Source organism: Equus asinus, chromosome 2 (genome assembly GCF_041296235.1).
Source record: "Equus asinus isolate D_3611 breed Donkey chromosome 2, EquAss-T2T_v2, whole genome shotgun sequence".
In the NCBI taxonomy this organism is placed as follows: Eukaryota; Metazoa; Chordata; class Mammalia; order Perissodactyla; family Equidae; genus Equus; species Equus asinus.
The window spans coordinates 101,864,436-101,888,288 of record NC_091791.1 but is presented as its reverse complement, the minus strand read 5'-3'; the positions used below and the strand labels follow the sequence as shown (position 1 = coordinate 101,888,288).

Genomic DNA, 23,853 nt, shown 5'->3' with positions numbered 1-23,853 from the left:
TGAACCTGGATCCCCTGGGGGGTTTCTGAGAAGCTCTTCCAGCCTCACTCACTGTTGTCCCTGTGCTCAGTACTAAACCCCCCACCTCATCTCCTTCCATTCCCAGTGATGTCTGCTGCCCTCGACTGTGGCTCCCAGGGTGTCCTTGAGTCACCCACCCTTCAGCCAACTCCACTCCTGAGAAATGGTCTAGTGACAGTCCAGGAGCGTCAACACATCCTACAAAGTCACTGAGGAGGGAGGAGGGCCAGCTGGGGTCAGAGCTGAGCCCAGGGCCTCCAGAATAAACCCAGGGCCCTTCACAGGCCTAACTTGTTCCCCCAGCTGCACCCAGGCACAGCCCTCTGACGTACTATGGCTCTTGACTTCCAAATCCAAAGGAAGCTGGTTTTGGTCCAGAGGAAACTTCCCTGACCTTGGAACCAGGGCCCTGGGTGCGGTTGCTAAAGCCAGTTTACACCATCTTCCAGAATGGAGTGAGCGCTCCTTCCCGCTCCCCGGCCCCCGCCAGCCCTCTTCTGGAGGCCCACATGCCTCCGCGATTTACCTTCACGGCCACGAGCATCTTGTCCTTGGTCGGGCTGAGGTTGTAGCACTCGGCGAGGAAGACCTTTCCGAAGGCTCCCTCGCCCAGTTCTCGCTTCAACACGATGTCCCTCCTCTTAATGTGCTGCACATCTGTAGCAGGGGACAGAGAGGAGAGCAGTCAAGTCAGTCCTGCGTGCTTGTCCCCGTGAGAGGCACGGGGGACAGCAGAGCACAGGGGTCTAGAGCGGGGAGCTCTGCTCCTGAGTCCACAGCAGGGAGAGGCAAACTCTAGCACCCCAACTTGGACATGGAAACTGGTGTCACCTTGTGGGTTGAGAGGCCTGCCCAGAATCAAGTCTCAGCTCTGCCCTTGACTAGCCCCAACCTCTCTAAACCACCACTTCCTCAGCTGGAAAACAGAGCCGATCGTGGTGAACGCACAGGATTCTGGGGTAATTGGCTATCGTGGCTGGGGAGAGTATATAGCGGTCTCAGCAGTTACTGTGCACAGGCATGCCCTGGGGATCTTGTTCAAATGCAGCTTCTGACTCAGTGGGTCAGAGACTCTGCAATCCTAACCAGCCCCCAGGTGCTGTCTATGTGCACAGTCCGGTCTCCAGGGTATTCCAGAATCCTGGCTCCACCTCCTTGCTAGCCTTTGAGCCTGGGAAAGCTATTTCACCCCAGAGCCTCAATTTCCTCATCTGTAAAATGGGATTAACACCAATACCTTACTGGCTGAATTCTTGAGAAGATTAGATGAGATAATCCATAAGAAGGGCTTGGCCCAGTGCCTGGGGCAAACTAAACACGCACAGGGACGCACTGGCTCTTGTTACAGCATGTGCGCTGGAATGGCCCTAGCACCATGTCTGGTTCGTGACAGAGACCACCAAGTGGTAGCTAGAATTATCTGGGGGAAGCCTCTACTTGACAAATGCCCCACCTCTGAGAGAGAGAAGACCAATGAGATCACGAGAGCAAAGCGCAGAGGCCACGCCAGAGCCGGTGGCTGTGCAAAGAGAAGGGGCGCCACTGCCTTGGCGAATGCAGCAACCTAATTAGGTCTGTCTGCAAGAGAAAGCAAAGCCGTGACCTCGGCCCTCCCACCCATTTGGAAAGAATGCTGCGAAGAAATTGTACATGAAGCGGGCTGGTGATGAAAGGAGCGAGCCAAGACGACTCGCTGACCTACCCATTAATTGTTCATTAAATACCCGTATCCACATGAGGAACAGCACCGCAGCGCCAGGAGAGAGGGATGTCTCAAATGACCTTGCCAAAAAAATGAAAGCTGCAGACAGAGGACCATGGCAGATTGTCCCCACGAGGGAGAAGCCCTATGACAGGGACCCAGGGGTGTGGCTGCAAAGCCTCAGACAGTGCTCTGGTGGCTTGGGGATTCCTTTCAGAATAGGCTGAACAAATCTCTTCTTATTTTTCCTATCAGAATCTTTTGTATCCCCACCGTGTCCCAGATGACCTGCTGCAAGGATCTGTAGGAGGAGGCACTTGCAGACTGTCCCTCTCTCCTCCCCAGGAACACAGATGCACACACTCACAGGTGCGGGGGCTGCTCCTCAGGCCACAGGGTGCCAGGCGGCTGCTTTGCCCTGCTCTTTACAACAAGGTGATTGAAAATTGGTTCCCTCCTTCACGCCCTCTGTCACCATGGCCCAGCCTCTGAGGAATGGTATTGTTTAGCCTTGAAGGAGAAGGGTAAAGAGTCTCCCACAGAGAGAAAATGGGAGGTCACGACCTCTCGAGGGAGGCCTCTGCTCATTGCCGCATAATGATTCCCAAGGGCCTGCCAATGACTGCACGGGTGCCTGCAAGGTGAGCATCCTGGCGCAGCCTCGGAGGGGAGACAGGGCTGGTGACGCAGCTCTACAAGGCCAGGCCCACACCTCTCAACACACAGGGACTGGTAAGGAACGGGAAGTCAGGGGCACCTGCTTCAAGGCCTGGATCCTCCACACACTACGGGCTTGCACACACCATAAAACATCTTAGGTCTCAGTTTCCTTGTCTGCAGAATGGGTGTGGGGGTATAAAACAAGTTCTGCTTACCCACGACGTGAACTTTGTTGTAAAGGCTTGTAAGCCTTCAAGTCCTCTAAAATGTCAGTGTGTCCTGGTGTTTTCACCATTAGTGACATTATTTTGCAAGAAGAGGAAACAAGGGCCAAATCAGAAGTCCTTGACTAGTGGCCAAGATGGGACTAGAAACCAGAGCATAAGGTCACCACCAGAGTAGCCAAACCACTTGGGGACAAATCACCTTTGGACCCAGAGCCCACCCCAACCCCAGCCTCCCCCTTGCATTGCAATAGACATGGTCTTCAAACTTGAGCTTTATCAGAATCATCTGGAGGGCCCTTCTCCCATGGGGACCTGAGAATTTGCCTTTCTAGCAAGTTCTCAGGTGATGCTGATGCTGCTGGCCTGGCACCCCACTTTGAGAACCAGTGGAACAGGAGGCCATTGGTGGGCGAGGAACTAGCCAGCTGATGACAGCTGTCCACCTCTGCAGCTTGGCCTCCCCAAGTCCCAAGCCCACCAATATTGTAGTCATGCCTCGCCACCTGAAGATCAGAGGAGGCTGCAATCCTGGACTTACCTCCAGTGGCTCCTCCCTTCCCTAGCTGTGTGGCCGGGCTAGTCATGCCCCCTCTCTGAGCTTCAACTACTCGTCCACGCAATGGAGATCATGCCTCTCTTGCCTCCTCATGTTCTGGGCCCATCTCTGGGTCCCTAAGTGCAACCTGGGCCGGGTGACCTCACCAGCTTCCCCAGAGCTACTCGCTCAGCTACAGCGAGCACAAACTGAGAACTGAGGGCTCAATGAGGGGCCACACATTTCCAGCTGCTGGGCATCAGTCACGTCTTGGAATCCTCCATCTTCTCTCCCTCCCTGGGCAGCAAGAATCCCAGGCCCTGAAGGAGTCAGACAAGCCAAGTGGGAGCAGCGTCTGGGAGGCGGTTTCTTGCCCCTCCCTCCCAGGAGTTGAGAGCCTGATGGCAGCTGCGAAGCCCCAGCTGTGGGAGGGAGGGGGCAGCTTTGACAGCTGTGAGCCTTGACCGCGGCAGGGGGCAGGTAGTCATGTTCCTGGAAACTGGGTCTGCTCCCTACATGAAAAAGGCCAAGCAGAAGCCTCCCCCAGACCAGTGTCTTCCCCAAATCTGCAAATGGATCTTTTTCAGAGATGTGGAAACACCCAGTGGCTCAGAATAAAAGAGCCTTGGCTCACTCTAGTTGTCTTCAAGGAGAAGCAGTTTGAGACCAATCCCTGAGCTCGGTCCACAGATGGGGTGGTGAGGTCTGAAAAGGAGCAGCAGAAGGGATGGAAAACAAAAACAGACTCCATCCCACCATAAGTCCTCCCCGAGGAGAGTGCTTCCTCCCAGCCATGGGGTGAGGAGCTCTGCGAGGAAACCGGGGAGACTTGGCAGAGGGGGGCTGGATCGGGGCCAAACCCACCAGGAAAATCACTTCCATGTGCACAACCCCAGGTACCAACGAGACTAGTCTTCAAAACACAATCCGAGCGGCTTCCTTCCCTGAATCTTAGTGGGAAGAAGTAGGGCAAAGGGGATTAATTCGTGCCCAATCCTGCGATTTGCTCAACATTCGAATCTCATGATAACCCAGAGACATAAGTATTGGGGTACCCCTTTCATAGAGGAGAAAATGGAGGCAGGGAGTGTCTTTCTAGAGTTCACAGAGCTAAAGTGCGGCCAAGGAAGGACTCTCTTCTGTTGATGATTCCCAATCCCGCATTCTTTCCATGACACGAGGCTGCCTGTCCTCTGTCCTCCCCTACTTTGTGGCCACCATGATGATCCGGTCCACAGCAGCTTCACCCTCCATCTTCCCCTTCTTCTGCTCCTGCCCAATTTCTCTTACTCTGCTTATCCCGGGACTCTATTACAGCATCTTCCCAAGGGAAAGTGTAGGAACCCACCACCCCTGAGGCCCTGGGTGGAGGGTGTGGGAGGGAAGGGCGCTGCTCAGGCCCTGGGGAATGGCTGGAGTGAGCCATTTCCATTTCTGACATCCACATGTTTATTTGGACCCCTATTTGGGCTTATTTTTAGCTCACACAGTGCTGCTCAGAGCTGCCTCTGTTGAAGCCATCTGACCCACACGCCAAAACGTGATGGATTTTCCTAGGAGGAGCAGGCATCAATCTCATTTTACTGCCTGGCTGGCTGACCCAGCGGAGTCTGGGTCACAAGGCTCAACCGCCGGGACACTGACAGAGGAGGGGGAGAGAGGGAGATACACAACCCTGGCCGTGGGAAGACCTCCCAATCTCCCTCAGTGAAGGGGCTGCTGGGGAGAGCAAGGGGCTGGTATCCCGTGCGGAGGGATCTTTGCGAAATGGAAAGGGCTCCTGGCACCTCTGGCCTAGCTCTTCCCTCCCTCCTCTTTTCAAGAGAGCTGCCAATTGAGATCTGCCAGAGGAGGCCACCTGTAGGGCTCCCCACTCCCATAGGACGACGGGGTCATCAGACACAAACACAGAACGAGGACTGGTGTGTTCTAGTTACTGCTCCACAAATTTCCTTCTGTACCAAGGACCAAGGCAACTATTCCATGTCTGTGTGGGAAGTCTTCTGGGAAGTCTTCCAGGCCTGGAGCAAGCTTGACCTAGAGCAGAATCCCTAATTTAAAGAGGTCACCAGGCACCTCTGTACAGAAGACCTCAGAGCCCTGAGAGGTCAGGGGATAGGCTGTGGTCACCCCTCATCTTGCCCCTGTTCACCAGGCTGCCTCATCCTGGGAGGAACAGAGGGTTCCTGCAGCACCTTTGTCACCTGCACAGACCCGCTGGATAGACAGACATGGCCGGAGACACAGGGGACCACTGTCCGCTTCACCTCTATGTTCTGTGAAAATGGAGGTGTGACAGGCAGAAACTGCTCAACTCTGCTGACCAGGGATGAAGAAAAAGCATAAAACCCCCCAAAAATGGTGTTGCTGAGAGACTGAGGAGGTGGGAACAGAGGCAGGTCTGTGTCTGAGTCCTTACTCTGCCACTAACACGCTTCATCCCTCGGTCCCACGTTCCTTATCCGTAGAGTGGGAATGCTGGACATCTACTTGGCAGGGTTGTTTAGAAGACTGATTTAAAATTTTTAGATAATAGAGATAATAGGAAATGTCTGAGATATAATGGACATTTAACAAAAGTGTGTTTCCTTCCTTTCCGCAAGATCTTCATCTTAAGTAAGAGCTCAATCTGCCTGCAAACAAACCGGTGGCTTAGAAAGAAACTTGGAGCAGGTGACTTTCTCCTGAAATAAAATGGAATGAGGTTGCCCAGCGAGGAGCCAGCACCGATTCAAGGGGTCGCCGGCAGCCTGTCCGAGCCTGCCCCGGCGACACCCAATCTCCTCCTCCTTCAGAGTCCAAAATAGTTTGTGGGAGGACGTTGGTCAGACAATAGAATAAAGAGCTCAAAGGCGGAGACAGACACCTACGAAAGATTGCCATTGATTAGCAGAGAAAAAACAGAGTTCCCAGGGTCGGTGGTTATAAATAATGGTGATCCTGACACTGCTGTATGTCAAGCAGCCAAGTCAGTCCCCAAAAGCCAGCGTGCTCCCTCAGCCAGAACCAGAATGCCTTCACAGAAATTCATCAGCCGCCCAGTGCTTCAGCTAATTATGGACCGAGGAGGCCATGCATGTGGGCAGCGCCTAGATGGTCCTTCCCTGAGGCTGTCATCCAAGGGACTCAGAAGCAGGCCCTCCCAGCACGCCTGAGGGCTGGCCAGTTGCTTTCTTAGCTGCCCCTGATGGCTTCTCATAACCATCCCATCATAATATCCAGTTCCTGGTTGGTTCCTAGGCTCCTTGCTGAGACCTCTCTGATCTCGCCCCCATCCATTCTGTCTCACTTCTTGCTTGTCTCTTTTAACCTACTATTATCTCCTTGTGCCCTTGTTAATAATATAAATAACCGCATCGATCAAGCACTCACTCTGAGCCAGGCACTGTGCTGGGCGCTCACCACCCATTGTCTCATTCAGCTTCACAACTCTGTTAAACACGCATCGCTATCCCAGTGCTACAGACAAGGAAGCTGAAGTTCAAGGTGATTAAGCAATTTGCCCAAGGTCACCCAGCTGTTAGGGGTGGGCCACCAGACTCTAAATTCTAATATGAGCGGTCTGTCCCACCTGCCATCATGACAGCCCCCTGGCCTCTGTAACTCCCACTCCAGAAAGAAAACACCGCTTTCTGAACCATCAATGGAAGTCAATCACATTTATAAAGACAGAGAGAGTCATTTCATTGTGGAACTCATTCTTGCCACCCTTGGTTGTCACCACCTAAGCTCAACAGGACCAGCAAGGACGCTTTCTGGAGATGAGCATGGCACCAGAAGGCAGAAATCCAAGACCCCAGTGCCCCACAGAAGAGCAGAGGGTCTCGACAGCCTCAGGGGCTCTCACGTCACAAGGTGAGTCCTGAGGGCGACTGTGTGCATGAAGGAGGAGGGAATCTCTTGGCAGGAGGTGGAGGAAGAGGGAATGGGAGAGGAAGGCAGGATCTGTGAGAAGCGTGTGTTTTCTTTGCACTGGCCAGACCCTAGGGTCTCAGGCTGCCAAAAATGCTCAGAAGAAAACATTAATTCCATACCACACATTTAATTACACATGAAATGGAATGTCTTTAAATGGAAAAGAATAACATTCCTAGAGCTCCAACTGTGGTGTTTGAAGTGGCAGGAGTGGGGCGGAGGGCCTGCTCTGAATCTTTGAGGAGGAAGGGGACCACTGAGAGGGCAGGACCCCTGCCTTCGCTGGAGGTAGGAATTTCTGCCTGCCATCACAGACCTGCCCTCACCCCTTCCCATGGCCCCGCTGGCTGCGTCTCGCTTGCTTGTGCATGGCAGCGCAAGTGGCACTAACTTCCCCTTCAGTATTGCATAAGAGCATGACCAGGTAAACATGCCCCCGGCCGGTTACAGACCCTTTGCAGTGGCCTGCAGCCAACCCAGCCAGCTCTACACCTGGACAGATGAGCAGAGCAGGGCTACACTCTCCCAATAACTGCTCTTGCAAAGCAATCCCCAGATGATTTACAGGTTAGGAAAACAAGAGGACTCCAGGGTTCATGTCAAGGATCAAGAGAAGACATTTCAAAGGCTGGAGAGCCCACAAAAGAACTCTGCAGAATTTTTCTTGGAGGCCTAGAATTTAAAATTTGTCCCCAGTTACCTACCAGATGAGGGTAACCAGGACATGGAAAAGCATTCCAAGTTGAATGAACACCAGCACCTTCTGCTGTTGTCATTCTGCTGGAGTAAGGCTGACTCAGGACTGTTTGTCTGAGCCCCCGATGATGTTTCTGCTGGCCAGCCCGTGTCCCATCCCAAGGCTCTTCTCACTGAATTGGGACTTCCCCATCCTATTATTTTCAGAATTTGATGCCTTTGCAAAGAGGCTCTGAAGGGTGCTGGCAGCTGCTCACGTCAAAAGAGCAACATCATGTGTTACTGAGTTTGCAGACTGGGCCCAATACAGAGCAGGTACTCACTAAATATTTGATGAATGAATGAACGAGCTAAAACCCCCTCCAATGTCCTCCTCGGGACTGTAGCAGGGAGAACACTACAAAGAGGGAGGAAGGAGAAAAGCTGAGGGAGTAGTAAAAAGAAAGGAAAGATGAGTGAGAACGGGACAGGATCCAGGAAGTTCCAAAGAGCAGCCTTATTTATGTGCTGTCTCCAAGGCTGGCCCCGGGAACCAGGATCACATCGAACCAGGACACTTCCGAGACCCACATCCTAAGACTCAGTCTCCGGTGCTCAGACTTCTAAACAAAGTACCCCTGTGGTCTGCGTCTGCGGAAGCTCAGGGAACACCGGGTCTCCTCTCCAGGGCACGTGCGCACCCTGAAGCTAGAGGTAATGGACACTGAGACGCTGTGTTCCCACCAAGATAAATAAATAAATAAGACACCCTGCTGTTTCTGGAAGCAGCGAAGAGAGAGGATCAGCGGAGGACTGTCTGTTCTGGGGCTATTTCCAGCTCACGTTTCCTGACACAAGAGGTTCAGAGAGCGAGGCTAAAGTTCAGATGTGTCGCTGCCCCCAGGTGCTACTTCTCAGACCTGGACCAGCATGGGCTCAGGCATTTACTGACACCACGGGGCCCCTGATGTTGGCTTCCCTAGCCAAGCCTACCCTCTCATACCCACTTCCTTCGTCTCCATGTCCTGTTGGCCCTTCCCATGGTGAGAGGACCCCTCTGGCTCTCGTTAAGCCTTGACTGTCGGAGCCAAGAGTAAAGAGCAAAAGAACCCCCAAGGAAAGCATCTGGAATTGAGAAGTTAGGTGCTGAAAGATGAAGCTCAGACTCGGACTGGGAGTCTGTCCCTCCAGCAACTTGCCCACTTCCCCACCTCCTCCCCCTCTTCCGGCCTGGGTGTTTCCTTTCCAACTTGACAGTGGCAAACTCCCACTCAAAATGCCCATACAAGGGGCGCATTCTGCATCTCAGTCTCCCCAGAGGCCCTTCTCCTCCAGCACTGTCGAGGGATGCTGCCTCAGCCTCTCATCCCTGGCATCTAACTCTGTCCGCCAAGTCTATTCGGTGACATTATGGTTTCTCACCAGCAAACACAGAGCTTAAGGCGTTCAAGGTTGTTCCTTCCAGCTCTGGAGCTCCGGCCAAGACATAGACTGCAGGGTACCATAGAGTCATGAGGCTGCAGCTTCACACAGGAAGTCTTGAGGTCAGGAAGCAGAAATGCCTCTGAGAACCACAGGGTGAAGCAAAGGACCACAATCACCCACTCACAGAACACACCACTGGCCTCCATGCCTACCAGCTACCTTCGATCCAGTAGCAAACAGAACCCCTTCAGACAAGACGGGGAGGAATGGGCATTATAAGACTTGTATGGTCAGAGGCAACAATATATTCAAATGAACAAAAACAAATACACAAAGAGGAAGGCAAGAAGGAGGCCTTCTTGGAAATAAACATCAGTATTAGACCAAGAGGAATGAGGCAGAGCATGGTTGTGAGGTGAGGCAGAACTGGGTACGAATTCACATTCAGCAGCACATCTTAGGAGGCAGCATTTGGCAATCTACTAAACGAGTCTCAAGCCTTGATGTTTTCATGAGTGAAATTAGGAAAATGTCCATCTCATTGGATTGTCATGAGGAGTCAATGAAGTTACGCATGTATAGTGATGCGCTTGAAGTGGCTTGAGTAAACTAATGGCTGTAAAGTTCATAAACGAACAAGCCAGTTCCTTCCTCCCACCCGCCCTCTACTCAAACCTTCAATGATCCTCCCTGATGGCTTAATCTCTCTGAGCCTCAATTTTCTCACCAGTAAAGTGGAGATTTTTTAAAAAGTGCCTATCGCATGGAGTCGTGGTATCTTTAAGTGAGATAAGTGGTGTTAGGTGCTTAGAACAGTGCAGGGGCACATAGCAGGTGTCCAATACGCATTATCCTATAGTCTCTATGTCTTTAGGGTAATCTTTAGTCTCAGTTTCTGGTCTTTAGTGTCAGTTCTGATATTTGGGAACTCTGATAACCTGCCCTAATCCCCAGGCTTCTTCCTCATGAATTCCTTACCTAAATACATTAAATAGGTCCAACAGATGGATAGCCTGGTCATTCATTGACCTCAGAGCCCAGCTCATGAGTTCACATCCACGCGTCCTCACTCACACCATTCCCCTACCTGGGGTACCCTTCTCCCACTTCCACTAGGAGAAATCAACCCAGGCCTCAAGACTGGCTTTAATCCTATGTTCTCCATAAGATCTTCTCCCCATCCTCTTTAAAAAGACCTTTCTCTCCCCTCAGGATATCCATCCCTAATGGAAAACAGGTGTCCTGGACCACCTCTGCTTACTTTGCCGCTCCCCGACATAAAGTCAGCTCACCCCAGAGTAGCTCAGAGAAAACAAGCTCATGACAGCCTCACTACCTCACTAAAGCACATGGCATTAGCAAAGGCTAGTATCAGACTTTTATATATACGTTCGGTACACTAAGGCCCAGGATTCTGGTTGATGTGGGCACAGGCCACATTCACCAGTTGCAAAAAGATGCTGCTGTCTCCTGGCCTGAAGAAGTTTTTTCTCTCTCATTCTTTCCCCGGCGAGGAACTTAATGAAGACTTTAGCTTAGGCACAAAGTACCCTAAGAAGGGAACAGGGAACCTACTGAGGCCATGGGACCCCATCTTAGGGGCCTTTCTTTAGGAAGGTTCCATTTCAGCCCTGCCCAAAGCAGGAAGCCCCAGAGAGAAGGGGAGCTGTGGTTCTGAAGGAAAAGGAAGGCAGGACACCCTGTCCACGAGAATTTACAAACCGATATCCCCACGTGGGGCCCTTAACCCTGAGGGTCTTTCTTCAAGAAAGACTCTTCTTTCCCCTTCTTTGCTCAGGGCTTAAACTGGGACGTAACTCGGATCTTCTAGGACATGCTGATGCCCTCCGAGAAACGGCTTTTGCCCCCGGGGGCGGAAGGAGACACCTCTGTGGCTGCTCTGGTCACCCACCCAGAGCGTAGCTTCCTGTCTTCCCCGAGCTGTGCCGAGGGGTGGTGATAAAGCTCACCTGCTAGTCCGCACATCCTCTCCCCGCCCGGGAGGCCCCAGCTCCCTTACTCCTCCTGACTCAGCTCAGCTGCACATGCTTCCTTTGCAGTTCCGTTGGCACAAAGTGCTCTCTGCTGTGGGTTCAACGCGTGCCCCCCTCTCCCCACCCCCCCGCCCCCATTCATCCCGGCCAAGTCTCCCTTTGCCTGATCTCAGTGTTTGTACATCCACTTGACCGGACTCTGTGGGAGACCCCTGAAGCCGGCCTCCACAGACTGCGGAGGCTGTCGAGGGGCCCAGGGAGTCCACCGCTGGGTCCCTTCCAAGAGGGATGTTCCCATTCCCAGCTCCCACTCCCCGAGCTAAGGCATCCGCCAGGCCTCCTCGCCCCCCTCCCCCCGCGAGCCTCTCTAAGCCTCTGGCTCTGGTCCTCACTCTCTTCAGCTCTGTATCTGATGGGGTTCAAGGTCAGAGGCTGGAGCCGGTGGGTCCTCGGCCATCAGGCCCTTGCCGTGGGCAGCCCGAGCTCGGTGCGGCCAGCTGATTCGTTCCGCAGGGCCTCCGCCATCCCGGATCGGAGCCTCCCCTGTCGAAGCCCGCTCGCTCTGCCAGGTGTTTCCCCACCACATCCTCTGAGCTGACTTCCAAGAGTTCCCCCACACCAGATGTTAAACGCACTGGTCGGTGGTTTCCTGGCCTGTCTCCTGAACATCCCCCTACCTTATAATTCTGCAAAAACCTGAGAAAAAGCCACAACTGGTGGAGTTCTGGGCGCCCCTATCTGACCCCTGGAACCCCTCCGTGGGCCTGGCAGCTCAGATGAGGTCGATTCAAGTTCACCAAGTCTCTAGTTTGCTATCTCTGGCACTGGCTGAAGTCATCAGCAAACTCTTGTGTGGTGCCTTGGATCGGAAGACCATTGTTTCTAGTTCTGGTGCCCAAAGAAACGGAGCCACATAGAAGTTTGGGCTTTGAACGATGTCAATGTTATTTCTGTCTTACCAATCCTTTGGAAGATCCCAAAAGTTGGGGGGTCAAGTGGCTGTCAGGACTGTCAGTGGAAAATCAGGTGAGGAGAGAAGACCTCATTGAATATCATAGACCTGTGTTGGTGACAACTGGCCACCTCTCGTTGTTAGCCTGGACATCCTTGGGTGGCCCCCAACACATCAAGATGGGGCCTCTGGGGCATCAGCCTCAGGAATCCACAGAAGACGTACTCAGGAGCCCCCCAAGAAGCCATGCTCCCATCCCCTGCAGGTGGACCCCAATTCCCCCTCCCGCCGGCCTTGGGGACTCCTCCCCTCTGGTTTTTCAAAAGAGATTGTTGCTTGATGTGGCGACGTCTACACACTGTCTGTCTGCTGTGGCCGTCTTCACAAGAGGCCTCTGCGGCCTCCCTCTCCTGATCCTTACCACCCCTTTCTCCACTCCTTCTCTGAGAACCAGCTCTTCCTAACCCCCTCACCCACCTGCTCCTTCTCCATGTGGGTTATTGGCCTTCATCGCTGGCCTGCTCATTACTGCTTTCTGCAGCTGCTCTGGTCCTGTCTGACCTTTTCATTGTGAGTGTGTATGTGTGTGTGTGTGCGCGCGTGCTTTCTTTGTCTCTGAAATAGATCTTCATTACAGGCTCCCCAGGTAGGTGTGAAGGGCTCCTTGAGCCTCCAGGGTGCACGGCTCAAGCAGGGCCCACAGGCCTCAGATGCTGTGTCTCTCCTGCCAGCTGTCAGAGAGGCCAGCCTTGGAGCACAGTTCTCTTTGCACAGCCCCTCCTGGCCCTGGGAATTGCAGCCAAAAGAACTATGAGAGATAAGCCATTTCCCACACCAGCTCTGTTACCCTATAACCTGGCCCTTTGCCTCTGTGTCTCGTCTCTGGGAACTTACCCATTTTCCCATTTTCAGCACAAAAAGTACAGAAGCTGAACGACCAGGCAGCTATGGCCTCCTCCTGCAAATGTGTCTTGTGTCAGTTACATGTGGATGTCATCCTGTTTAACTTTTCCATATCTGTGAGATTTTGGGTCACACATATGTGAATCTCCAGTTACTCCAGGTCATGACTCAGGCAGAATGATTTAGGATATCCAGGTTATAAAATCAGGAAGGAATTAAATATTTGGATTGAAGACCAGTCATGGGGGAAAAAAATGTTATCTGCAACAGAGCAAAACCACTTGATAAATGTCTCATTGAAATGAAGAGACCTCCCCCCAAAAGAAGTTTCTATCAGAGCAGGGGTTGGTAAGTGGAGTGTGTTGTGCATGTCCATGATTACTGATTTCACATGTGTGAAAAGCTATGTCATGCTCTAAGCCTGGTGTGCTGTCTGTTCTGTTTTCATTTAGTGGATGTTAGAAATAAACGGATTAATAAATAAAACCACCTAAAAGTGCATTTATAAGTTCCCTGACAGGCACGGTGATCTCAAAGGGTCTGATTTTTTTTATAAGTCCTTTCATTTCTCATGTGCAATCTTTGGCCATAGATTTCCCAGGAGTGTGTTGGGGAAAAGAAACCACGAGCCAGTGCTGTTTTCTGGTCCTGTGGGAGTGGGAAGGGCAGGGAGTGGAGAAGCACTTCTGATGGCATGGTGGTTAAAGGCTCGGTGCTGGCATTAGACACACCCAGCTCTGCTATTGACTGGCTGTGTGATACTGGGCATCTTACTTGACCTCTCTGAGATGATGTCTCTTCTGATAAGTGTGACCCACCTCAGATGTTTGTAAGTAAAAGAGATAATATTTGTCTGTAAACCTCTTAGCACAGTGGCAGGCGTCTAGTGAGCACTAGTTGTAAGATTCATGTCTGCTCTCTTATCCTGGATTGCTCAGTCTGGGCTGCCTCACAAACGCTCACTTGCCTTGGCATCTATGGATGCAGAGACAAGCACAGACTCGAAAGTCCTTTCTCCTCTAAGAACGCACCCACTGCCCCTGCCCACCAAAAGCAGGAATTGTCTGCAGAAGCCTCTGCCTGCCACTTACAGCTACAGAGAACTCTGACTGCTCCAGGCCATTGGCCTTCAAGCAGGGCCCTCTGCTTGGCTTACGGAGGCTGTTTGTCATCTGCTGTCTCCTACAAGGGTCAGGAGATCTGGGGACACAGTAGGGAACAGGGAAGCCAGAGGGCAGCGGGCAGCACATGATAAGCTCCCAGTAGGTGGAGATGACTTGGAGGAGCAGTTACATTGGCATATGGAGCCTTTGGAGTGGCTGAATGGTACATTAGCGGGTGAGTGGCTCTCTGTCCGGGTCCTGGCTAAGAGAGAGCTGGAAAATGTCCACCCACAACAGAGCTTGTAAGTAACCTTTGCTCCAAACCTAGCTGGCAGGGACAGCCACCCCAGGCCCCTGCATGGTGGTGGTCCTGGACAGAAAAGAGGCCAGTTCAACAAAAATGGTCATTTCGATAGTGATGGAAACTAGGGCACCCAGCCAGATTCTCCCCATTACTTGCTGAGGGGCCACATACTCCTTCAATCTGTGATATATTCAACCAACAGGCATTAAAGTTACAGTGAGTGTCAGGAACTGGGCTATGGGCTGGGGACAAGAGACGCTGCTGGGCCTCCAGGGGCCCACTGGTCTAGAGCAGAAGACAGACGAGTCACTGGGCAATGCCAATACAGTGCGATGAGCACCCTGTGGGCTAAGGAGAGGACCCAGCGGCACCCGGAAGGGGCATCTAACTGAGTCTTGAGGGTCCCGGAAGACTGCTGATGGGGGGGAAACTATCTACTCTCTCTGAGCCCCGATTCCTTCGTGTATAAATATGAAAATATAGATAAAAATGACTTTCCCACAAGTCAGATGGAGAATATTCTAATTCCATCATTCATCAACAATAGCAATATAAATGACTGATAAGGTGTTTCAGCTTACTCCAGACTTAAAGACTATGCCACTCTGTTTTTCGTCAGGGGTGGGGAGGTTGTTTAGAGGAGAGCCACCCAGGAAAGCCGGCCTTGCTCTGATCACCCCACCTCATTCTCTGGCTGTGCCTAGAAATCTCCCACTGCCAGGGCAGAGAAGTGGGTTTCATTGCTTCCTTGTCCAACCTGCTCGGCTCTGGCCAACCCTGCTCAACGTGACTTATGGGACCAGACCGCCTGGGATCAAACTCAGCCTATACCAATCATTTTGCTCTGTGATCTTGGGAAAATTACCTAATTTCTCTGGTCCTTGGTTTCTTTCTCTGTAAAATAGGATGTAACAATAATAGTACCCACCTCAGAGAGGTGTTTTTGTATAGATGTGTTCGTGTGTATAAAATACTTAGAAAAGTAAATTAGGCAAGCATCATTAAATGTCAGCTTTCATCATCATCACCATCAAGATCTTCATGGTCATGATGACCACACTCTCACAGAGGGTCCATTTGTGCAGTCGGCACCCTCCTTGTGGAAGGTTGTGTGGCGTCATTAAGAGGTTGGCCTTGGGACTGGCCCCGTGGCCGAGTGGTTAAGTTCGCGCACTCCGCTGCAGGCAGCCCAGTGTTTCGTTGGTTCGAATCCTGGGTGCGGACATGGCACTGCTCATCAAACCACGCTGAGGCAGCGTCCCACATGCCACAACTAGAAGGACCCACAACGAAGAATATACAACTATGTACTGGGGGGCTTTGGGGAGAAAAAGGAAAAAATAAAATCTTAAAAAAAAAAAAAAAAGGTTGGCCTTGACTCAAACCCAAGCTCTGCTGCCACTAGCTGTGTCACCTTTTGGAGCCTCAACTTCCTCATCTATGAAATGGGCTACTAACAACACCTATACCATGGTATCGTTGTAAGATTAAGTGAGATCATATGTTGAAAGCAGCCAGCATGGCACCTGGAAGATAGGGGGCTCTCGGCCGATGGGAGTGGCTGTGCTGCTATGAGGTTAACACAGAGGAAATAAATGGTTACATCTCATCCGACTGTTGTCATTCTGTCCTTTCAGGAGGGGTGACATACTTCATATAAGCGAGAAATAAGTCTCCTTCTGTTTCTGTGGCCTCTCAGTGACTATGAAAGAAGACAGACATTTTAAGTTCCCGCTAGCTCTCCACGCTGCTGGGGGTTGGACCTGAAGCAGACGGTCCCTGGCTTAGCAGGGCACGTTAATTAGTCAGTGCAGATGCAAAAGCTGGCTCAGCGCTGAGTGAGGAAAGAACCAAATTGCTCTGGACGTTGACATGTGGTGACTGTATTTCTCGGGGAGGAGATGAGCGAGGAGAGCTTGAGAGAGGCAAAAGGGGAGCCTGGGAGCATGGAAGTGGCCTGTGGACAGGGTGGATGGAGGACTTTTAGGAACAGAAATGGCCAAGATTGACTATTTGGTCATTTGTGTTGCAACAATATAACTTTTCCATGTAACATCAAAACTAGAGCAAAAGCCACGCTCTACACACAAACTCTGCATTTGAGTGATGTTCTGAGCATAAAACACTGAACACAGGGCACATGCCACATACTGGGGATGAAAAGCAGCGGTTCATGTAGATGCTAAGACATTTTGGAAACTCACCCACCCAAGGGAAAGCAGGAACTCGGAAGTTTTCACAAGAAGAGTGAGACCACCTCAGCCTCCCCTGTCCCCGGGCCTCCTTGCAGAGATGAGGTGGCATGACTATGTGGGGTGGGGCTCCAATAACTTCCCCTGAAGGATGCTCAGCTGCCCTCTGGCTTGTGAAATCCTCCTCATTGTCCAGATCCCCACCCGCCATCTCTGCTTGGTGTCTAGTGGGCTTTCACAGGAAGCACAGCCAGAAGAGGACTCTCACTTCTTACCCCTGCACCTGCCCCCGCCCCCTGGGCCTCCCTGTGTGGTAAATGGTATTCCCACTCACTCAGTGCTGCAAGCCCCTAGTCCACCAATTTTCCTTGATGGCTCTTTCCCGCAGTGCCACCGAGCCCATCGATAAATCCTGTTGACTGCAGCCTCGAAACACCTCTCAAATCTGTCCACATCCCCAGTAGATCCACTTCTTTCCATCCTGCTGCAGCCATCCTCGTCCAAGCCACGACGCTCTCTTACCTGGGCAATGGTCTCTTCACTGAGCCTCTCTTCTCCCCCACCTCACTCCCATCCCTCATCCCCGACTCTGGAACATGGTCAGCCAGCCGGGGTCATCTTTAATAAAAAGCGAAGTGGGAAACTGGATGTCTCTCCTCTACTTCAAGTCTGAGTTTAGAAAGAAAGCCAGACTTGCTTTATCATTGGCCGTAGGATCTGATCCAGTCTGCCCTCTGAGCCCATCACCAGCCCCTCCTCCATCCCCCCACTCCACCCTCAGTGCTCTACCCCACTGCCTGTCCTTCTCTTCTCATACATTCCAAGCTCAGTGCCGCCTTAAAGCCCTAACAGTAGCCACCACCTGTCCCCGAATGCTTGCTCTCCAACCATTTAACTGCGAAGCGTCGCTTCTATCACAGGACATCGTTTTAATTTTCATGCATAGCACTACTGCCATCGGATAATTGTCTTGCTGACTTATTTGTCTGTTTATCATCTGGTCTCCCCAGTGGGATGCCAGCTCCACGAGAGCTGGGGCTCCTTGTGTCTCCATCAGAACTGTACCCCAGCAGCTCAACACCCATTCGTTGAATAGATGAGTGACTGCCTCAGAGGGTTTTATCATTATTCCATAGGCTCCTGTGACTGAAAACATCGAGTGAGGACTGGAGATTCAGCACCAGCTGAGGTGGCTGCAGCTTCAGCAGAACTGGATGCTGAAACTAAGGCACACGTGCTGGTTACTAAACCAGGGCAGCGCTCAGCAGGAGGGCAATCATAGCTCTGAATTAATATTGAGCTGAAGACTACAGTCATCTGAGCATAGATTCTACCAGTAAACACAAGAATACCAAAGTTATTGAAAATCAGAACCTTGGGAACCCACCTTCTCCTCAACCTGAGGCCTTACACTCACACTGGGCCTTGATCACGGCATTAACTCCTTAAACCACTGACACAAACAAGGGCCATTTCATCAACTGGAAAGTCCTGAACTTTCAACATTGCTATTAGGTGGGCTCCATGAACCTCTTCGAGGGTAATGGCTAGGAGGAGGCCAGGTGTGGAACCCCACTCAATCTCTGGGACACCTGGTGGGCGTCCTTGTATGGGGCCAGCATATTCTGCCATGGCTGCCTAGTTGAATTCTCAGCATGGTGGGAAACTGAGGATGCACGAGTTTGCCTGCTGTGTTTCCCCAGCTGCATCCCACTTGGTGATGTGAAGAGCAAACCCCAAATTTGGCTATGATGCAGCCAAAATCAAATGTACAGAGAAATTGAGTTCAACCAAAACTCACAGTGATGGAAATAGACAGTATTTTCCTTCCTTTATGACTGAAAGTCTATCAGTATCTGGGTTCCCTTCCCAAACAAGACTGACCCAGGACTTCCTTCCAAGGGGACTACAGAAAAACTCCCTCACTGTGAGCTGACTCATTCTTGATGACTTTGTTTTCTACTTTGCTAAGGAAATCAAAAGAAATTCCCTCAATTTCCTTTCTCTTCCATTCTGCTTGCCTCATTTTTATCTTCCCCTCTGTCTTAGATGAACTGATAGTTCTTTCTTTCCACGGTTAACCCCTCCACCCAAGCTTTCGTCTTCAGGTTTTTTTCCATTCACTTCTTGGATGTTGTCCCAACTAGTATTTCCCTCTGTTCAATACTATAAATCTCTCCTTCCCACCTCATCCTAATAAAAAGCATTCCTTGCTCCTATCTCCCCTGGAAATTTCTCCCATGTCCCCTTCATCACCAGACTCATTGAGAGGTGCTTTACCTATTCATGCGACCTTCCAGTCTTCAGCTCATTTCTCAAGCCTTTACACCCTTACCACTTCCCTCCCCAACCCATCTGTCACAAAGTCATGGTGGCCTCCTGATGCCCAAACCCAACAGCTTTTTCTTAGTTCTCATTCAACACAGGTGCTTCTCAAGTCCTTCACAGACTGACCGAAGCTTAGCTGAGTCTCTCATCATTAGCTATCTTGCATCATTAGCTATCTTGCCCATGACTGGGGTGCTCACTTTTCTTGTCAGACATAGATATGATCAGGATTCTGGAATTCTAGGAAGCCCAGAATGTACAGATACTTATCACAATATTGTGTATGACTTCCTTGTGCACAGCCATGTCCCTATGAAGCAGCAACCAACGTGAATCATCTTTGTAACCCTGATGCGTAGCCCTGCGCTTTGCATTAAGTTTAGATACTTATTAAATCAGTGAACGTCATTAAGAGAATGTGTGCCACTGAGGCATAAAAAACCTCAGTTAGTTATAAGTGTGGACTTCCAGGGGAACTGTATGCACTCCTTCCTGGGAGATCTTTAAAAGGAAAGGAGCATTTAATTAATGCCTTAGTTAATAACTTTCGAAAAATGAACAACTATTTATCAAGCACCCACTGTGCTGGGCAGTGTAGCATTAGCAGATTTGCAGATCGGCATACCAGCTGTGGCAGGAACTAGGGAGGGGGAGGGAAAAGTCAGGTAGGCAGGAAGCAAGCCAGGTCTGAAGGGGCTGCAGAGGCAGGGCTGATTCCTGGGTATGCACCACGCCTTCTGAGAGCCCCTACTTCCTGAGCTGGGGGACATCCTGCCAAGGGCATGGCTAGATAGAATAAGCAATGAATGGATACTGGGAAGTTGAGGAGGGCACCAGGCCTCCCTTCTGCCTGGCCATCAGTAGCTAACTCCTGCTCCAATCGCCTACAACTGCTTCTTTGCAATCCCATTGCAAAGAGGGAGAAGGGAAGTCTCTGGGAGTTCCTTCCCCTCCTGGCCTTCCTTGATTCCCAGCTACCCTGGCTTCCAGGAGGTTGCCAAAGAGTCTCATATGGTGGACCACACATGCCTGAGTGGGCTTCCAGGGCTGGCATCCATTGTCCCTCCCTCAGCCTGGCAGATAGGAAGAGCCAGCACCCAGGGATCCTGGAATACACATGGCATCTTGGCAGCCACCTCTAACAGATGACCAACGAACAGCTTGCTCGGGCTGCAGGAAGTTACACAAACCTAATTGCACTCGTTGGTCTCGACTTCCATGCTCCTCCCAGGCTCAGTTTGTCCTTCCTTCCCTGTTGCCACCAGATCTTGATCCTTAAAGTTACCACCTTACGCTTGTCTGTCCCCCCCATGTTTGGGTTCTTTCAGTATCGTCTGCTGTGCTGTCCACGCACCTTCCCTTCCCCAGGACCCCATCTCCAGCAGACAAGAGCCCAGGAACTCAGAAGAGAGGAGGGTACATGTCTCCTCCTGGTCAGCTTCTGTCCCATGTCCACCCCAGAAGGATGCTAACGGCCCTTTTAGAAAAACAGGAAGAGACACGTTGGAGCTCCAGCATGAGCTTTGCTGTCACCATTGAGAGCTGCAACAGAGAAAACATGGCTACCACTTGGCCTCAAAAGCTGCAGATTTAAACAATCTCATGATTAATCTCTGCCCCTTATCTTTCCTGCTGCTATTTCCTTGAATCCGCTCCAGCTGGTCGACTTCTCTCCAGTTACAGCCCCTTCTGCCTGAAGCCCAGATCACTGGGTTGGCTGGAATGTCTCGCTCTCAATTGTCTGTGGCCTTTTTTTATAGCCAGCTTCGATTTCTACTGTCATGCCCCACTCAATATGTTCCCAGGAGGCCACCTGCTGAAAGGCCAGGGCGGGAGGTCAGGATGCATGGGTACTGCCTCCTAACCCTCACTCTGACCTTGAGAAAGTCAAGGTGCCATGCTTGGCTAGCCATCTGTAGGACATGTGAGATTAGAGGCTTCACTCAGAATCCCATTAACATTTCTGGACTGTGCAGTTCAGAAGCCCCAACCCAAAAACGTAGCAAAGCTCGGGCCGAGGAGGCTTTTGGAGAGGAGCACTGTGGGGATGTTGGAAGCACTCGGAAGTCACCTGGGAAAAGGCAATGGCTCCTACACGCACCAACTCTGCATCCTGAGCTCTGAAGCCGTCATGTTCCAGAAGGAGATGGCTTGCCCTAAATTAGCCCTCAGGTACAAGAAGTCAGCTCTCTATAAGGACAGCCCACTGCATACCTTCTCCCGGAATCCCTAAATGCCCAGGGGAGTCTGCAGTGGGCCACAAGGCAGCGATGCAGCGACACACAGCACCTCTGGTGGGGGCTGCCACTCAGCCATCTCCCTCATTCAGCTTAACTACCAAAAGTACTGAAAGACCTGCTCTGTTATTCACAACAAAAGCAGAATACTATGTGTGGTCCAGTTTTAAATGTGCAAAGGGAGGGAAAATAAGAACGTATATTCACATTTGTTTAAACATAATTTGTTTAGATGTAATTCATAAGGACACACAATGACAGTGGTGACCTGTGTGGTGATGGTAGTGGTGGTAAGAAGAACCAGCAGATAAGGGACAGATGTAAGGAGAATTCACATATATATACATACATATATATATAATTGAGGCAAATAATACCTCAATAAAGTTTACATATATAAACTTTATTTTACATATATATTTATTATATATATATATAAACTCTATTGAGGTATTATTTACATGCCGAAAAATTCACCCATTTTAATGCACAATTCAATGATTTTTAATAAATCTACCGAGTGGTGCAACCATCACCATAATCCAATTTTAGAACATTTTCTTCATCACCCCAGTAAGTTCTCTTGGGTCCATTTACGGACAATCCCCATTCCCAACCCAGCCCTAGGCAACCACTAATCTACTTTTTATCTCTACAGATTTACCTCTTCTGGACATTTTGTACAAATGGCATTATAGAAAATGGGATCTTTAGTGTCTAGCTTCTTTCCCTTAGCATATCGTTTCTGATCTTCATTCATTTTGTAGCATGGATCAGTACTTCATTCCTTTTTATTGCTGAGTAGTATTCCATGGTATGGATAGACCACATTTTGTTTACCCATTCATCAGTTGATAGACATTTGGGTTGTTTCTACTTTCTAGCTATTTCAAAAAGTATCGCTATGAACATTGGTGTAAAAGTCTTTGTGTGTGTGTATTTTTGAACCATGCGAATATATTACCTATACAAAAATTTTTAATATTGCAAAGATTAGTTAAATGGCACATGCGAACAATCTTCTAAAAAAGCAAGTAGCAAAATAATGTGTGTGCATGTGCACAAAGAATGATTTGATTCTGTTAAATAATTAAATAAGTACATAAAAAAGATTAGAAGGCAGAAAGCTAAAATGTTAACAGTGTTGTCTCTGGGTGATGGGATGGTGGATAATTTATGTGTTTGTGTGCTTTTCTGTATTTTGATGAATTTTCTACTGTGAATATAAATTACTTTTGTAATCAGAAAAAACCACATTGTTATTAGAAGAAGAAGAAGAAAAAATCCTTCCCATTCAATTTCTCCAGGGTCTTTACACCTCTGTTACAGAAAAATATCCTCCCAATAGTCTACAAATGGCGGAGGGGAGGGCGCAGCCCATCTCTCTCTGTATATAATGCTAGTCACAGCATCCAGAAAACTGCAGATCCCCAATAAATACCAATCAATTTTGGAGACCTCAAGATCAGTCTCCACGGCAACCTGACAAGGCCACGACACTATATGAGCCCTGCCCGGTATGAAGATGGTCCAGCAGGAAGAATGCCAGCCTCAGGCAGCCCACAGTGGCCAAAGGACCACGGTATTTAGCTGTGGCAATGAAATCAGGCCTCTCAAGGCTCAAGGAGACTGACATCTCTCTAAATGATGGAACATTGAAAGTCTTAACTGAGCATCCTGATGGTGGGGTTCCCTGAACTGCCATTTCTATTTATATAGCTGCAAACAGATGTCATGATTCAGTATTTTTAAGAACTACAATTAAGAACTAAGCACCCTTCTTCTATGCCTACCTTGTGCATAATTTCATCATATTGCTTCATAATTACTCACTTGTCCACACCAGGCCTGTCCCTTACATTGGCAGGACCTGGGACAAGAGAATAATTAGAAGCCCACATCTCACTTGTCTGCAGATTTGGAAGATATAATTCAAGCTAACTCACCCTATTAAATAAGGTACATCCTCTCCTCCTATCCTGTTAAATACAGTTTCAGAATGATATGAAGGGCCAGGTATGGACTGGGACATCTCAGGCTCCTTGGAGTTGTGAGTTGGGACATTCAGTGCCAGAGAGCTGGCCCCCGCCTGCTCCCCTTCTCCATCCCACAGCAAAAGGAGCCTTGTGCACAGGTACGTGCACACCCAGCCTGAACCACCCCATGCTCACACTCCCCTCTGCCCCACATCAGTAGCCCCTTGGCCAACCCTCAGGCTTAGCAGTGCACATGCCTGCAGTACAACCCATCCTTAGGAGAACAGACCAACCGAGAGACCTGCCCATCTCCTGGAGGTGGGCTAAGAGCCATCTTGGTAAGGAATTCTGGTTTAGGCAACTGAAACGCTCTAAAAGTGGGTAGGGCCCAGGTTCCAGTTGGTCACTTCCCATGGCCCTTGGGCTCCTGGCAGCTGAAGAAGGACCCTGAAAATTATGGGGTCCCTCTTGCCCAAGGCTAAGGTAAACCTGTCTGTATTCCCACTAGACTGGGTTTCTCAAACTTTCGCACTATTGACATTTTGGGCCAGATAACTCTATTGTGGAGGCTGTCAGTGGCATCTACCCTCAGTTGTGTCAACCAAAAATGTCTCCACACATGTCCCCTGGGGCTCAAGTCATCCCCAGTTGAGAACCACTGCACTAGACTATGAAGCTCTATGAGAGCAGGAAATACAACCTCT

The 23,853-nt window shown here is 50.4% G+C and overlaps 1 protein-coding gene across 4 annotated transcripts in view; it reads right to left on the bottom strand.

Moving 5' to 3' along the window:
• NTRK3 (neurotrophic receptor tyrosine kinase 3) overlaps nt 1–23,853 on the bottom strand; it is a 367,286-nt gene that overhangs the window by 66,452 nt on the left and 276,981 nt on the right. For all 4 annotated transcript variants that reach the window (XM_044761568.2, XM_070495631.1, XM_070495626.1 and 1 more), the window contains one exon: nt 548–678. In XM_044761568.2, coding sequence (XP_044617503.1) covers nt 548–678 — 131 coding nt within the window. The remainder of the gene's footprint in view (nt 1–547; nt 679–23,853) is intronic.